A 17,641-nucleotide genomic window follows, 5' to 3' on the forward strand; every position below is an offset into this window, starting at 1 on the left:
CCGCACACATTAAGAAATCTCGCCGGGAGGTGGTCTTAAGTAAGATTTTCCTTGCGAGTGAGGAAAAAACTCCGCTCCTGTGGAGATTTTAGAACTCCCCGCACTACGCTGAGCGCGGAAAGAGAAAAACTCAGCAAACTCCGCGAGCAGAGCGAAATTTCACTCCCAGGCCTAATGATTAGTACTGGTCAAACTCTGCAGTACTGTAGACATTGGGCAGATGTTTGCATTACATCCAATCTGGCAGAAGTGCGGGTAGGTCAATAGCAGGGATCATCGCGCCTATGGCGTTGAATCCCCTCCGATGGGTACCACTTAAAAAACATTACTTTACTATCGGGTTTGGGCCCCCTAGAATTTCCTTTTAAATTTATGGTAAAGGAGAGGACGTGTTTAGTGAAATGTGCTTGTATGTGCCACTGATTTATCCTCAAATAATAATTGGTGGGGGATGGGTGAGGTAAGAGATCTTCGCGCATTTCCAATGTTAGTGCCTCAGTGTAAAATTAAATTATTAACCCTTTCCTTGGAACACTAGGGAGCCTGCATCCCAGACCCTGTAAGTTTGTCTTTAAATCAGATGCCTTTTTTACATGTTCACTGGCCTGCTAAACTTTAAATTTGTGGTTAAATCCTGGCGCAAATCCTTTTGCCAAATTCTCTCCAATCCCTTCCAGTATTTCACCAATATGACAGTTCAAATGAGATTTAAACTCAAAACTTTCCACAAATTGTCATTAAAATATTTTAATACATGTAAATTGAGAAACAGAATCACTACAAATCGTGAAATCAAGAACCCGCCCACTCCAGAGGCGACTGTGGCATTTGAAGTGGACTTAAGTGGGGAGTCAGTGCCACAGGCCTTAATGCAAGCAGGAAAAATGGATGCCTCCCTCCTGGTTGGGTAGCAAACGACATCCCCCGTCATCGGGGTTCAGTGGGCTTATCACCGCCTTAGGCCCTGCTGTAACAGCGATAGCTGTGCGCCACACTTGTTCAGTTTCTGGACCCTGGGTCGATGGAGTAGCACTGTGGGCCTTGAGGAGAATGGGCAGAGCCGTGTCTATGGGCAGGGCCACTGGAATTATGCGATTGTGTGGCTGCGGCGAATTTCACATAATTATAGATTTGCCACATTTGCCACATAATCCATCATCTGCTGCATAGTCTGCAGATTTTAACGAGAACAAAATATGTTTGTAGCTCGAACAGTTCAAAAGCGACTAAAAAATTAGCAGCACGATTTGCCTCGCAGGTGAGGGGCTTTTGCAAAGGTTGACTGGTCACATTTCTGATGCTCAATGCTATATCTGGGCATTAAACTGGTACTAATGAGATGCGCCCACTGCCCAGACAGTATTAACAGGTGTAAAAAGTACAAAAAATAATGAATTAATAATATTTAAAAATTTGCCGCATTATGCCGCATAATTTGCTTTTTCTTGCTGCATAATTTACTCAACACTGCCATATAATTTGGCCCTCTCCTGCCGCATAATTCCAGTGGCCCTGTCTATAGGTTGTTTTCTATGTTACACAGGTTATGTTGTGTTATTCACATTTGTGTAGCGCTAACTGCAATGGCATCATAGCACATTCTCAATCCGGATGTCTTTTTGTTTGGATTTGGGGCGGCCATCGGCCTGTTCTGTCTGTTGTTGGTTATTGGTTGTGTGAGGTTAGAGGGGCATTTGTCGATGTTTATTTTAACAATGCTTTGCGTAGATGAATGAGAAGGTATAACGAGTTCGATCTTGGTAGATGCATATGTGGGTGTTATTAGGACTTTTCTGGGGGGACACCCTCTAGTTGTTGGCCACAGCTGTGACACTGTCTCTAAGTCTCATACTGAAGCCCTGGAGAAGGGAACAGGAAGGAGGAGAGACAAGAGGAAACAGGGGTCAGCTCAGTGTCTCCGAATGGGAGGGAAGCTGGGCTTCCTGGAGTAAGATAAACACAGCTGTCTCTTGTCTACACCTGTCACTGTGCAGCACCGCTCTTGCACAGCATCTATCTGGCATTGTACTGCACCCCTCTGATACACTACTCTGATAACACTATTGTATCGCACCACAGTCAGATTGTACAGTGTGTTGTTGCACAGCATCTATCTGGCATTGTTCTGCATCCCACTGAGACAGCACAGTATAGATCTGAGATTCCACAGCATCCCTGGGCAGAAAAATGTCTGTACTGTTGTATGACACCGCAGTCAGATTGCACAGTGTGTTGTTGCACAGCATCCATCTGACCCTGTACTGCACCCCTCGTGTGTGCAACAGCATCCTTCTGCAGAGGACTTCCTACACTATTGTATTGCCCCACAATCGGATTGTCCAGTGTGCTGTTGCACAGCACCCATCTGGCATTGTACTGCATCCCACTGAGACAGCACAGCATAGGTCTGAGATGCTGAGATGCCCTTTTTAGGTCTCGCCTGACCCAGCGCATGCGCTGGTCTGGCGAGACTAATTGAGAGGGCTCCAAAAAGTGCTACCAGGCCAGCCTAGAGCTACAGTGCATGTGTGTGGGTGCGCGCGCAGCGTTTTACCGCGATCACTTTCACGGCCGCTGTGCATAGCCAATAGGTCTCGCTTTTTGGACCTTATAAGTGTTTAGTTATGCAACTGTTGCATGGCTAAACACTTATAAGGTCCCAAAGTCGAGACCTATTGGCTATGCCAATGCTTGTTTTAGGTCTCGCCTGACCCAGCGCATGTGCTGGTCTGCCGAGACTTATTGAGAGGGGTCCAAAAAGTGCTACCAGGCCAGCCTGGAGCTACAGTGCATGTCCGCGGGCGCGCGCGCCACGCTTTACCGCAAATGCTTTCACTTTAGCGGCCGCACGGCCGCTTTGATGTTTGATCGTGATCGCGATCACTTTTACTTTCGCAGCCACACGGCCGCTTTGCATAGCCAATAGGTCTCGCTTTTGGGACCTTATAAGTATTTAGTTATGCAACTGTTGCATGGCTAAACACTTATAAGGTCCCAAAGGCGAGACCTATTGGCTATGCCAATGCTTGTTTCTTTTAACTTTAGCACACATGCCTTATGCATGGTAAAGGCTTTTCGTTGTAACCACGCATGCGTTGTAATGCATGCATGGTTATGGTCATGCGTGGAAACGGCCGTGTATTAGTGGCCGTTTCCCCTAAAGCATGCATTGTAAACACTGCTATCGCTTGCACTGGTGACAGCGGGTGCAGTGCTGGGGGCAGTCTGATCCTGGTTTGGGGGCCCCTGTACCCTGGTCCCTTTGCCCTCTCTTGTGCTGTTGGCACGGGGTGCAGTGCTGAGGGCACGTCAATGCCTAGGCTGGGAGCCCCTGGTCCCTCTGCTCATTGTTGCACTGGTACCAGGCCCTGCAGGGCAGAGGGATGTGCGGCACTGCACACAGTGACTCGCTCCTGCACTGACTGCATGGAGTGCAGTGGTGGGGGCAGTCTAGTCCTGGGTCGGGGGTCCCTGTGCCCTCTCTTGCACTGGTGGCACTGTGCTGAGGCCATTCTAGGCCGAGGCTTGGAGCCCCTGTGCCATGCGCTCTCTCCTGCACTGGTGCCAGGCTCTGCAGCGCCGAGGGATGTCCTGCACTGCAGTGCAAGACTCGGTCTTGCACTGGTTACAAGGTGTGCAGTGCTGGGGGCAGTCTAGTTCCGGGTCGGGGGTCCCTGTGCTCTCCCCTGCACTGGTGCCAGGCCCTGCAGTGCCGAGGGATGTGCGGCACTGCACACAGTGATTAGCTCCTGCATTGATTGTAAGGAGTGCAGTGCTGTTGGTAGTCTAGTCTTGGGTCGGGGGTCCCTGTGCCCTCTCTTGCACTGGTGGCACTGGGTACAGTGCTGAGGGCATGCCTAGGCAGGCCTAGTCTGGTAGCCTCTGTGCACTGGTCCCTTTGCTCTCCCGTGCACTGGTGCCAGGCCCTGCAGTGCCGAGCGATGTCCTTCACTGCACGCAGTGACTCACTCTTGCACTGGTGACACAGGGTACAGTGCTGGGGGTCTGTCTGGGCCTAGTTTGGGAGCCCCTGTGCCCTGTGCTCTCCCGTGCACTGGTGCCAGGCCCTGCAGTGCCGAGGGATGTGCGGCACTGCACACAGTGACTCGCTCCTGCATTGACTGCATGGAGTGCAGTGCTGTTGGCAGTCTAGTCCTGGGTCCGGGAACCCTGTGCCCTCTCTTGCACTGAGGGCACTGTGTTGAGGCCATTTTAGGCCGAGGCTTGGAGCCCCTGTGCCATGCGCTCTCTCCTGCACTGGTGCCAGGCCCTGCAGTGCCGAGGGATGTCCTGCACTGCAGTGCAAGACTCGGTCTTGCACTGGTTACAAGGAGTGCAGTGCTGGGGGCAGCCTAGTTCCGGGTTGGGGGTCCCTGTGCTCTCCCCTGCACTGGTGCCAGGCCCTGCAGTGCCGAGCGATGTGCGGCACTGCACACAGTGACTCGCTCCTGCATTGATTGTAAGGAGTGCAGTGCTGTTGGTAGTCTAGTCCTGGGTCGGGGGACCCTGTGCCCTCTCTTGCACTGGTGGCACTGGGTACAGTGCTGAGGGCATGCCTGGGCAGGCCTAGTCTGGTAGCCCCTGTACACTGGTCCCTTTGCTCTCCCGTGCACTGGTGCCAGGCCCTGCAGTGCCGAGCGATGTCCTTCACTGCACCCAGTGACTCACTCTTGCACTGGTGACACAAGGTACAGTGCTGGGGGTCTGTCTGGTCCTAGTTTGGGAGCCCCCGTGCCCTGTGCTCTCCCGTGCACTGGTGCCAGGCCCTGCAGTGCCGAGGGATGTCATGCACTGCACACAGTGACACGCTCTTGCACTGACTTCATGGAGTTCAGTGCTGGTGGTAGTCTAGTTCTGGGTCGGGGTCCCTGTTCCCTGGTCCCTCTCTTGCATTGGTGGCACTGGGTACAGTGCTGAGGGCATGTCTAGGCCTAGTCTGGGAGCTCCAGTGCCCTGTGCTCTCCCCTGCACTGGTTCCAGGCCCTGCAGTGCCGAGCGATGTCCTTCACTGCACACAGTGACTCACTCTTGCACTGGTGACACAGGGTACAGTGCTGGGGGTCTGTCTGGGCCTAGTTTGGGAGCCCCCGTGCCCTGTGCTCTCCCGTGCACTGGTGCCAGGCCCTGCAGTGCCGAGGGATGTCATGCACTGCACACAGTAACTCGCTCTTGCACTGATTTCATGGAGTGGAGTGCAGTGCTGGTGGTAGTCTAGTTCTGGGTCGGGGTCCCTGTTCCCTGGTCCCTCTCTTGCATTGGTGGAACTGGGTACAGTGCTGAGGCCATTCTAGGCCGAGGCTTGGAGCCCCTGTGCCATGCGCTCTCTCCTGCACTGGTGCCAGGCCCTGCAGCGCCGAGGGATGTCCTGCACTGCAGTGCAAGACTCGGTCTTGCACTGGTTACAAGGAGTGCAGTGCTGGGGGCAGTCTAGTTCCGGGTCGGGGCTCCCTGTGCTCTCCCCTGCACTGGTGTCAGGCCCTGCAGTGCCGAGGGATGTGCGACACTGCACACAGTGACTCGCTCCTGCATTGATTGTAAGGAGTGCAGTGCTGTTGGTAGTCTAGTCCTGGGTCGGGGGACCCTGTACCCTCTCTTGCACTGGTGGCACTGGGTACAATGCTGAGGGCATGCCTAGGCAGGCCTAGTCTGGTAGCCCCTGTGCACTGGTCCCTTTGCTCTCCCGTGCACTGGTGCCAGGCCCTGCAGTGCCGAGCGATGTCCTTCACTGAACGCAGTGACTCACTCTTGCACTGGTGACACAGGGTACAGTGCTGGGGGTCTGTCTGGGCCTAGTTTGGGAGCCCCCGTGCCCTGTGCTCTCCCGTGCACTGGTGCCAGGCCCTGCAGTGCCGAGCGATGTCATGCACTGCACACAGTGACTCGCTCTTGCACTGATTTCATGGAGTGCAGTGCTGGTGGTAGTCTAGTTCTGGGTCGGGGTCCCTGTTCCCTGGTCCCTCTCTTGCATTGGTGGCACTGGGTACAGTGCTGAGGGCATGTCTAGGTCTAGTCTGGGAGCTCCAGTGCCCTGTGCTCTCCCCTGCACTGGTGCCAGGCCCTGCAGTGTCGAGCGATGTCCTGCATGCAGTGACGCACTCTTGCACTGGTGACGCAGGGTACAGTGCTGGGGGCGTGTCTAGGCCTAGGTTGGGAGCCCCCGAGCCCTGTGCTCTCCCGTGCACTGGTGCCAGGCCCTGCAGTGCCGAGGGATGTCATGCACTGCACACAGTGACTCACTCTTGCACTGATTTCATGGAGTGCAGTGCTGGTGGTAGTCTAGTTCTGGGTCAGGGTCCCTGTGCCCTGGTCCCTGTCTTGCATTGGTGGCACTGGGTACAGTGCTGAGGGCATGTCTAGGCCTAGGCTGGGAGCCCCAGTGCCCTGTGCTCTCTCCTGCACTGGTGGCACTGTGCTGAGGCCATTCTAGGCCGAGGCTTGGAGCCCCTGTGCCATGCGCTCTCTCCTGCACTGGTGCCAGGCTCTGCAGCGCCGAGGGATGTCCTGCACTGCAGTGCAAGACTCGGTCTTGCACTGGTTACAAGGAGTGCAGTGCAGGGGGCAGTCTAGTTCCGGGTCGGGCGTCCCTGTGCTCTCCCCTGCACTGGTGCCAGGCCCTGCAGTGCCGAGGGATATCCGGCACTACACACAGTGACTCGCTCCTGCACTGATTGTATGGAGTGCAGTGCAGGGGGCAGTCTAGTTCCGGGTCGGGTGTCCCTGTGCTCTCCCCTGCACTGGTGCCAGGCCCTGCAGTGCCGAGGGATATCCGGCACTACACACAGTGACTCGCTCCTCCACTGATTGTATGGAGTGCAGTGCTGGGGGCAGTCTAGTTCCGGGTCGGTGGTCCCTGTGCTCTCCCCTGCACTGGTGCCAGGCCCTGCAGTGCCGAGGGATGTGCGGCACTGCACACAGTGACTCGCTCCTGCATTGATTGTAAGGAGTGCAGTGCTGTTGGTAGTCTACTCCTGGGTCGGGGGACCCTGTGCCCTCTCTTGCACTGGTGGCACTGGGTACAGTGCTGAGGGCATGCCTAGGCAGGCCTAGACTGGTAGCCCCTGTGCACTGGTCCCTTTGCTCTCCCGTGCATTGGTGCCAGGCCCTGCAGTGCCGAGCGATGTCCTTCACTGAACGCAGTGACTCACTCTTGCACTGGTGACACAGGGTACAGTGCTGGGGGTCTGTCTGGGCCTAGTTTGGGAGCCCCCGTGCCCTGTGCTCTCCCGTGCACTGGTGCCAGGCCCTGCAGTGCCGAGGGATGTCATGCACTGCACACAGTGACTCGCTCTTGCACTGATTTCATGGAGTGCAGTGCTGGTGGTAGTCTAGTTTTGGGTCGGGGTCCCTGTTCCCTGGTCCCTCTCTTGCATTGGTGGCACTGGGTACAGTGCTGAGGGCATGTCTAGGCCTAGTCTGGGAGCTCCAGTGCCCTGTGCTCTCCCCTGCACTGGTGCCAGGCCCTGCAGTGCCGAGCGATGTCCTTCACTGCACGCAGTGACGCACTCTTGCACTCGTGACACAGGGTACAGTGCTGGGGGCCTGTCTAGGCCTAGGTTGGGAGCCCCCGTGCCCTGTGCTCTCCCGTGCACTGGTGCCAGGCCCTGCAGTGCCGAGGGATGTCATGCACTGCACACAGTGACTCGCTCTTGCACTGATTTCATGGAGTGCAGTGCTGGTGGTAGTCTAGTTCTGGGTCGGGGTCCCTGTGCCCTGGTCCCTGTCTTGCATTGGTGGCACTGGGTACAGTGCTGAGGGCATGTCTAGGCCTAGGCTGGGAGCCCCAGTTCCCTGTGCTCTCCCCTGCACTGGTGCCAGGCCCTGCAGTGCCGAGCGATGTCCTGCACTGCACGCAGTGACTCACTCGTGGGACTGGAAGTGGGCAGAGTTTCCTCTCGGCCCGGGCTCCGGGGTTCTCTTCCTCGAGTGTGCGCTGGGAACCCGCCCAGGAGCCGATCCTGGTGCCGAGCAGCGCTGCACTCAGCGCGCTGGTGTCAGAGGGATCCACCGGGCTCTCCCGGGACAGAAGCGCGAGCTATATCTCCAGCCTTGGAGGGGTCCCGGCCCCGTGAGGTGCGATGCAGAGGGTGAGTGCCTGGCACAGCGGGTGAGTGCCTGGCGCAGCGGGTGAGTGCCTGGCGCAGCAGGTGAGTGCCTGGCGCAGCGGGTGAGTGCCGGGTGCAGCGGGCGAGTGCCTGGCGCAGCGGGTGAGTGCCGCGTGCAGCGGGTGAATGCCACAGCATGGCAGATGAGAGCATTGAAAAGATGCGCACATGGGCAGCGCCTGCCTCGCGCGGAGAAGAAGGGAGTCAAGAAAGAGATATTGTCATAGAACATCTTCTGTCGAGTTTTCTGCGCCACAGAATAGTCCGTCTAAAGACTGAGATTTGTAAGTCAGAACGGTTCCATCTTTAGTAGAGTGCACATGACTGAATATTGTCTATATAGAGGCCTTAATATGAGAATAGCATGGATAGAGGTCTGCGGAGCAGTAAATACTCGATATATCGAGATTGTTTTGATAGAATATCTTCTATTAAGAGTTCTCAATAACAGAATAAATACTGTGTGGAGATGAGACCCCAGAACAGAAGTTTGACTGAACTGAGTTTTACAGATTGTTCTGAAACGATATATTCATTATTCACTGTAATGTTCCGCACAACAAAAATGGTCTGTCTCAAGTAGTGTTGTGAGTATTATATAGCGCTGGCTAGACCCGAATGTATCGGAGCGCTTTACAGGTTATGAAAAGACCAAAAGTAAAACATAGAAGCTCAGGGGTGTGTTGTAGAATCTCAAAGGGGATCTGTAGAATATTAGGGCGTGCTGTATATTCTCTCAGAGCTGTTGTATAAGCTCAGACGGGAGCTGTAGAATCTCAAAGGGGGTCTGTAGAATTTTAGAGTGTGCTTTATATTCTCAGAGCTGTTGTATAAACTCAGGCGGGAGCCGGAGCCGGAGAATCACAAAGGTCTCTGTGGAATTTGATAGTATTCTGTAGATTCTCAGAGCTGTTGTATAAGCTCAGGCGGGAGCTGTAGAATCACAAAGGGGGTCTGTAGAATTTGATAGTATGCTGTAGATTCTCAGGGAGCTGTTTTATAAGCTCAGATGGGAGCTGTAGAATCACAAAGTGGGTCTGTAGAATTTGATAGTATGCTGTAGATTCTCAGAGAGCTGTTGTATAAGCTCAGGCGGGAGCTGGAGAATCACAAAGGGGGTCTTTAGAATTTTATAGTATGCTGTAGATTCTCAGAGAGCTGTTTATATGCTCAGGTTGGAGCTGGAGAATCACAAAGGAGGTCTGTAGAATTTGATAGTATGCTGTAGATTCTCAGAGAGCTGTTGTATGAGCTCAGGCAGGAGCTGTAGAATCACAAAGGGGGTCTGTAGAATTTGATAGCATGCTGTAGATTCTCAGAGAGCTGTTTATAAGCTCAGGCAGGAGCTGGAGAATCACAAAGGGGGTCTGTAGAATTTGATAGTATGCTGTAGATTCTCAGAGAGCTGTTTATAAGCTCAGGCGGGAGCTGGAGAATCACAAAGGGGGTCTGTAGAATTTGATAGTATGCTGTAGATTCTCAGAACTGCTGTATAAGCTCAGACGGGAGCTGGAGAATCACAAAGGGAATCTGTAGAATTTGATAGTATGCTGTAGATTCTCAGAGAGCTGCTGTATAAGCTCAGATGGGAGCTGTAGAATCACAAAGGGGGTCTGAGGAATTTGATAGGATGCTGTAGATTCTCAGAGAGCTGTTGTATCAGCTTGGACGGGTGTGATTGGCAGCGTGCTATCGCAGAGCATTACTGCTGAATCTCAGAGGAGACTGTAAAGTTTCGGCGCGTGGTGCATATTCTCAGAGTGTTGCTTTACAGCAGGGGTCTCCAACCTTTTCTGTAGTGAGAACTACTTCTGATCTGTGAAAATCATTGTGTGCTACGGAAGGCCAAGACTCTCGCACATTGTTACCACACACCCCCACACCCAGTTTAATTAAATTTAAGCCTAATGCCCATAGAGTCAAAGACTTTAGTTTGAACAAAATACTTTGCCTTTATGCCAGTTTTCATGGCGTGCTCCCTAATCGCAGAAAGGGTGCCGTGCCACCCAGGGGAGCTGCAGTAAAGTCTAAAGGTACTGCTGGAGAATCTCACGCGGGTGCTGTATTATAAAGGGTGTTACTGCATAATCTCAGATGGGTGATGGATCCGAGAGGAATGCTGAACTATTGTCAGAGGGGAAGCCCAAAGGCACATGCACGGCTGTTCTGAACCTCAATACTGTAGATATAGTAATCCTAGTGACATAATACCTTTGATATGGAAAGTTACCTACGAAACACTTGGTTGATGTAGAAACCAGAATTTCAGAGGGTCTTTGACATTGAAGTCCGATGAATGGAATATTGTTGATGTGACTAGAACATCTTAGATGTGGCCTCGGCTTAGGGAGTAGTCCAGGGCCGGACTGGCAACCGATACCGGCCCTGGCAAAATGCTCGGCCGCCGGGGGGGGGCGAGTGCAAGGGGGGGGGTTATCTTGGGGGGTGGGGGGGGGGCTTGCTGTCGAGCTGTATGCTACGGGTGGTTTTGGATGATTTTGTTACAGGGGGGCGATATTGCCGGCCCCGGCTAACAAAAACAACCCCCAGGGGCCCAAAACCGGCCACCACCCTGGCAGCCCACCGGGGAACCGCTCGGTGCCTGCTACGGCCAGTCCTGCCCTGGAGTAGTCTGTTTAATGATCCATGTAACCTAACGCTCTTGATATAAATATCCACATATTGATATTCAGGTCTGTGCAGCAACAGATCAATGTATCGCAACATCATTTAGGGGTTATTGACAGTGATTAACTCCCTGTGGGAGGGGATCGCGCCCTATGGAGAACTCATTAATCACTGTTAATACAAAATGACTCAGTTTTCAGAAAAATATTTGTGAGGTAACCCTTGGTGGTGCAGGGACCTGGTCCTACATACCTTTCATTGATGCCCAGAATTGTTAATCTGGTATTGTATATTGGGAAGTGATGCACAGGCAGGGTATAGATCAGTTATGTTTCAGCTTTTGTTGATGCGTAGACCTGCATACTAATCTAGATTGTTTTTCATGTCTACAGAATATGACGTGGTCCCGTGACTTTTGGACTTGTGATGGACATATCATAGACCGTATTTTCGCCGCGTGCACATACGACGTTTGTCCTTACTGAGTACGGTGTGTATCGAATTGTTTGTAATGTGTATTACAGACTTGGAATTACCAATATTGATTGAACTCTTGTCCCCGGGGCTCTGAGGCACGTCCAGTGATTTCTATGAAATTCGATTTGGAATCTATAGCATTTTGAGCCTTGAAAAAGTTGGCAAAAGATGAAACACGTGTTGGCTGTATTCTTCCTTGGCTATGCTCACATGTGGACTGTAATCCAGATTGTTCATCTTTGAAAACAGAGGCGGCTCCTTCACATGGGCGTCGGAGCGTCGCCCCACTGCTTTCTCGCAGTGCGAGAAGCAGAAACGTAAAATGGTATAAATACCATTTTACGTTTTTGCTTCTTTCACTGCGAGAAAGCAGAAGAAGGGTTTGGTTGGGGTGGGTGGGCGGGTCAAGGAGGAGTGGCTAGCCCAATGTTATGGGCGCTGACAGCTGAACAGCTGAATGGTTTCGCAACTGTCTCTCCTCGCTGATGTCACGGATGAACGCACATTTTTAAAAACTTAATACTGAAAAAAACGAGATTTTGGAATTCGGCCAGAAATCATCAATTTGGAGCCAACTTTGGTGGCCCATTGAAGCCGGAACGTGTCCGTTGCCGGTGTCTAAAGCTAGAAATCTCGGGGTTTTTTTGATCGACGAAGATCTTACTTGTGCCACTCAAATAAACCAAGTGGCCTCTGCCAGTTTTTTCACTTTAAAGGTCTTACGTAAGATTCTTCTATTTATTCCGTTCTCCTTGAGAAAAACGGTGGTTGGAGCCTTAGTTCTATCAAGGATAGACTACTGTAATGCCCTTTATTTAGGCGCTGGAGTTCAACAGCTCAATTGGCTTCAATCACTGCAAAATGCAGCAGCGCGAGCTTTGTATGGTCTACCCAAGCATCATTCCACTTCGGCCAGTATAAAACAACTCCACTGGCTTCCGGTGAGACGTCGAGTGGAGTTCAAAGCCCTATGCCTAGTGCATAAATCCCTCTATGGAGGTGGGGCGACAGACATACAATTCCGTCTCCCCCGCTACATCCCTCTGCGCCATCTAAGATCTATGGACACTGGGTTAGTTCTTCTTCCCAGGATAAAAAGAGTGAGATGGGGAGGAAAACGCTTTTCCTTTTTAGCAGGCAAATTATGGAACTCCCTCCCCGTCTCACTGCGACTTCAGCCCTCGCGCACTCTTTTTTAGGAAGGGCATAAAAACTTGGCTCTTCATGCAATCCTAATCATAGGGCGGCTCCCGGCTCACACTACTCAGCGCCAAGACGCCTCGGCATAAGTGCGCTCTACAAATATCATCAGTCAGTCAGTCAGGCTGACTGTTTGGTCGGCCCCCGGGCTGACCAAACCAGTCATGAGCACTCTCCCTCCCGTTTACTCCATGCTGGCTGCATGCAGCCTGCATGGAGAAAACAGCCTCCCCATAGACGCCTGAACGGACAGCGTCCTAGCCAATCACAATGCTGCCATTGCAGCGTTGTGATTGGCTTAGGGGAAGAGAGGGAGGCTGCCTGCTTCTGCTTCCTGTGAGCAGAGAGAGAGCAGGAGACGCAACGTGGGAGTCCGGGACCGAAGGCAAGTTTTAAACATTTTTAATTTGATTAAATTAACCTCCCTTCCCGCACAAGCCCTCCCCCGCGACCCCCTGCCCCCCACCGATGAGTCATGCCTGGCGCGACTGTTTGAAAACTTTAAATATTTGCAACCCCAGACACAGGACTTTTTGTATTTGGACTCTGATTAATATTTTGAACAAGTCAAATTTTCGATTTGTGCGTGAACTACTGTTTGGACCTATCGAGGTGACAGACCAAGACCTTGAAATCTGGTGGTGCTTTGGGATGAACTATCACTAATCTGGCTCTGTCTCCACGTCACTGACCCATAGGAGAGTGTAAGGAGGTGCATCATATCCTGAGGCACAGGCAGAATATGGATCAAATGCTCGCCCCTCCCTGAAGCCCATGGCAACATACACATTTAGCCCTGTATATACTGCTAGTTACTGCTGTATAAGAATATTATCTAAGTTAGTGTGCTAGTATTGTGTCATTCTAGCATGCATGGTGTAATACTATGACAGTTTACTATACTTGTGGGTATAATAGTCACCGGTGTATACCATGAGTCGGTTGTGGTCTATGCTTTTGACTGGTCCATAGAGTTATAGCTCACATAGATAATAAAGTAATGGATGGGTATTTGTGTTACCGCGCGCCTCACGGGGTGTGTACCCTTTCTGCTTTTCCTTTGCTCATTTCTGCTGCTGTCTCATTGCTGGTTGATTAGCTCAGGACACTGCTGTCAGCAAGAGTCACCCATCATTAATAATATGGATCCACCAGTCAGCGTGGTGTGCCATTATTGACCAACCAACTAGTCAATAACACTTGTTATTGCAGGCAGTCACATGATGACTTATGGGCCTTCGCCGCGGGCGGTGCTGCATGGCGGACGCAATGAAAAGAACAGTATATAGATTTGTTTTACCTCATTTGTTTTACCTGCCACGGGTGCAGAAAGCGATGTACAGATCCGGGTCTCTACACTTGCTGTTGATGTACAGGGCTGAATACAAATTTGGTTCTCCATACTGCACAAGGCAGCACACAGTTGTGATCCGGTATGCAAATGATTGATGCACAGCTCAGTATGCACTTCTTATCTTATACATGTGACTGGTGTTTAATGCAGTAAAGCAATCAGGACCTATAGACCTGTTTCTGATTACTAGGACACAGTACACAGCCCTATATGCTTAGGGGAGGATAGAAGTCTGGTGCTAAGGCAAGAATAGAAATCTGGTCCCATAAACTTATCGTTGATGCAAGGGACAGCCCAAAGTTGTGGCTGCGAATACACATCACACACGTAGGGGAGTAGACTTGCATCTGTCTCTATGCCCGCCACTAATGTTCAATGCACAGTATCGGCCTAGGCTTGTATTTGAGGTGTGGGTGTAGAACTGGCTCATCCCTTCAGCAACTTATTGTCAAAATAGCTATTTTGTGCCATATCTTCAGTGAAATCCTCAAGGCTGATGCCACTTATGAGGTCATGAGCAGTGCATTGAGGAATCCAGGCTGCACAGCCGCTTTAGCTGATACACCGAGTGCCTCATGCAGTGCTGCAGTGCAACCTTCACATGCCCACAAATAAAGCCTCTAAAGGTATTTGTTAAGTTTTGATAATAATATAGTGCGGCAAGTCCACTGTCCACCGACCTTAACTTACCATGACCCACATTTTTCTTTAATGACACTTTCAGAATGGAAGTGGCTCAGTTTCCCTGAAAGATCCTCAATGCCAGGACTGTAATTCACGATTGCCGGACATTTCCGCCAAACGAGGACTGAAAACGGCTATCGACATAGTTGAGTGGGCACGTCCACCGACCAGCACGCATAGCCTGTATGTCACTGTAGTCTCACAGGATGGGGTTCACAGATATACGCCAGTGTGCTTACATGCTGCTCATATAATCCTGTGTTGAGATATTCAATGTAGTGCGTACCACTGACCCAGACTTCTTATGTTGACTTCCATCCTGCTGAGGAGCCCTTATTAACATCGCGTGTGTGGTTCGCACTCTCACATGTCGCACCTGTCCTTTGATAATGCATTATGGGGGATGAAGGTCACTTTACTCACAGTTCGGCCAGTTTCTCAGTTCAGTTGATGTACATATCAGTTAATAGTCAATGGTCGCTGATACTCAGTAGTCAATCCTGTTTCTACCGCTTTGGCAGTCAAGGATTGCCACTCACCCAGCTACGGTTATGTTGTTATATCTGTATTCACTTGGTATCACACAGTCTGGCCTTGGCATGCCATTGCAGCTCTTTCCGTATCCCAGGGCTCACTGTCCATGGCCCTTAGGTTTCCATCACAATCTGAAGGTGAATTCTCCTTGTGACACGGCACTATCAGTAGCACGAAGGATGATGTTTCGAACTCCGGTATATGTGTCCGCTTCAGTGAGTGACTAGTCTTGGCGTTTAAGTGGTGAGTAAGAGAACTATCCTGAATCACTTACACATCTTCTGGATGGTAGGGACGTCATTTACATCTTCTGGTTAAAAATGCAAATCCTAGACACCCAGGGCAGTTTCCGTCAGACCGGTCCAGTGAACAGAGCATTCGACTTTCCACGGTGGTGTTTGCTAGTTCAGATCATCATACATGAGCTGCTAATGCCACGAACCCGCTCCATTGTTGGCAGGATGTTGGATGACAAGCGTCAAGACGCATTAGGGTATTATCTGCGCTATACAAATAAATAAATAAATAACTAAATACATAAATAAATAAATAAATAAATAAATAAATAAATAAATAAAAATAAATCTCCACTTTTAACAGACCAGCCTGGCAGACACTGACCACTGTCAGATAAAGCATGGACTTACTTCAGAAGCGGGCAACAGTGACAATGTGTGCCTGATCACCCTGGCAAACGCTGACTGCTGTCACAAGTGCCCAGGGTACTTGTTTGGTTAGAAAGAAACACAAAATCAATATGGCCACTTAAAATCTATCTATCTATCTATCTGTCTATCTGTCTGTCTGTCTGTCTGTCTGTCTGTCTGTCTGTCTGTCTGTCTGTCTGTCCCTGCCTATCTATGTCTGCCTATGTCTGTCTGTCTGTCTGTCTGTCTGTCTGTCTGCCTATGTCTGTCTGTCTGTCTGTCTGCCTATGTCTGTCTGTCTGCCTATGTCTGTCTGTCTGTCTGCCTATGTCTGTCTGTCTGCCTATGTCTGTCTGTCTGTCTGCCTATGTCTGTCTGTCTGCCTGCCTATGTCTGTCTGTCTGCCTGCCTATGTCTGTCTGTCTGTCTGTCTGTCTGTCTGTCTGTCTGCCTATGTCTGTCTGTCTGTCTGCCTATGTCTGTCTGTCTGTCTGTCTGTCTGTCTGTCTGTCCCTGTCTGCCTATGTCTGTCTGTCCCTGCCTGCCTATCTATGTCTGCCTATGTCTGTCTGTCTGTCTGTCTGTCTGTCTGTCTGTCTGTCTGTCTGTCTGCCTATGTCTGTCTGCCTATGTCTGTCTGTCTGTCTGCCTATGTCTGTCTGTCTGTCTGTCTGTCTGTCTGTCTGTCTGTCTGCCTATGTCTGTCTGTCTGTCTGCCTATGTCTGTCTGTCTGTCTGCCTATGTCTGTCTGTCTGTCTGCCTATGTCTGTCTGTCTGTCTGTCTGTCTGCCTATGTCTGTCTGTCTGTCTGTATGTCTGTCTGTCTGCCTATGTCTGTCTGTCTGTCTGCCTCTGTCTGCCTATGTCTGTCTGTCTGTCTGTCTGCCTATGTCTGTCTATGTCTGTCTGTCTGTCTGTCTGTCTGTCTGTCTGCCTATGTCTGTCTGTCTGTCTGTCTGTCTGCCTATGTCTGTCTGTCTGTCTGTCTGTCTGTCTGCCTATGTCTGTCTGTCTGCCTAGCTCTGTCTGTCCCTGTCTGTCTGTCTGTCTGCCTAGCTCTGTCTGTCTGTCCCTGTCTGTCTGTCTGTCTGTCTGCCTAGCTCTGTCTGTCCCTGTCTGTCTGTCTGTCTGTCTGCCTAGCTCTGTCTGTCCCTGTCTGTCTGTCTGTCTGTCTGCCTAGCTCTGTCTGTCCCTGTCTGTCTGTCTGTCTGTCTGCCTAGCTCTGTCTGTCTGTCCCTGTCTGTCTGTCTGTCTGTCTGTCTGCCTAGCTCTGTCTGTCCCTGTCTGTCTGTCTGTCTGTCTGCCTAGCTCTGTCTGTCTGTCCCTGTCTGTCTGTCTGTCTGTCTGTCTGCCTAGCTCTGTCTGTCCCTGTCTGTCTGTCTGTCTGTCTGCCTAGCTCTGTCTGTCTGTCCCTGTCTGTCTGTCTGTCTGCCTAGCTCTGTCTGTCCCTGTCTGTCTGTCTGTCTGTCTGTCTGCCTAGCTCTGTCTGTCCCTGTCTGTCTGTCTGTCTGTCTGTCTGTCTGTCCCTGTCTGCCTATGTCTGTCTGTCTGTCTGTCCCTGCCTGCCTATCTATGTCTGCCTATGTCTGTCTGTCTGTCTGTCTGTCTGTCTGCCTATGTCTGTCTGTCTGTCTGCCTATGTCTGTCTGTCTGCCTGCCTATGTCTGTCTGTCTGCCTGCCTATGTCTGTCTGTCTGTCTGTCTGTCTGTCTGTCTGTCTGCCTATGTCTGTCTGTCTGTCTGCCTATGTCTGTCTGTCTGTCTGCCTATGTCTGTCTGTCTGTCTGTCTGTCTGCCTATGTCTGTCTGTCTGTCTGCCTATGTCTGTCTGTCTGCCTGCCTATGTCTGTCTGTCTGCCTGCCTATGTCTGTCTGTCTGTCTGTCTGTCTGTCTGTCTGTCTGTCTGTCTGTCTGCCTATGTCTGTCTGTCTGTCTGCCTATGTCTGTCTGTCTGTCTGCCTATGTCTGTCTGTCTGTCTGTCTGTCTGTCTGCCTATGTCTGTCTGTCTGTCT

General features: G+C 51.3%; 1 protein-coding gene across 3 annotated transcripts in view; it reads left to right on the forward strand.

The window, feature by feature from the left end:
* The window catches only part of ECE2 (endothelin converting enzyme 2), a 246,486-nt gene that overhangs the window by 63,281 nt on the left and 165,564 nt on the right, over nucleotides 1-17,641 (forward strand). The window contains exon 1 of one of the 3 annotated variants that reach the window (XM_085635582.1): nucleotides 7,967-8,084. The exons of the other annotated variants lie outside the window; for them this stretch is intronic. Coding sequence (XP_085491708.1) covers nucleotides 8,076-8,084 — 9 coding nt within the window. The 5' untranslated portion in view covers nucleotides 7,967-8,075. Of the gene's footprint in view, nucleotides 1-7,966; nucleotides 8,085-17,641 lie in introns of those variants that run through there. 3 annotated transcript variants of the gene reach the window in all.

This window comes from Triturus cristatus, chromosome 11 (assembly GCF_964204655.1).
Source record: "Triturus cristatus chromosome 11, aTriCri1.1, whole genome shotgun sequence".
Taxonomy (NCBI): Eukaryota; Metazoa; Chordata; class Amphibia; order Caudata; family Salamandridae; genus Triturus; species Triturus cristatus.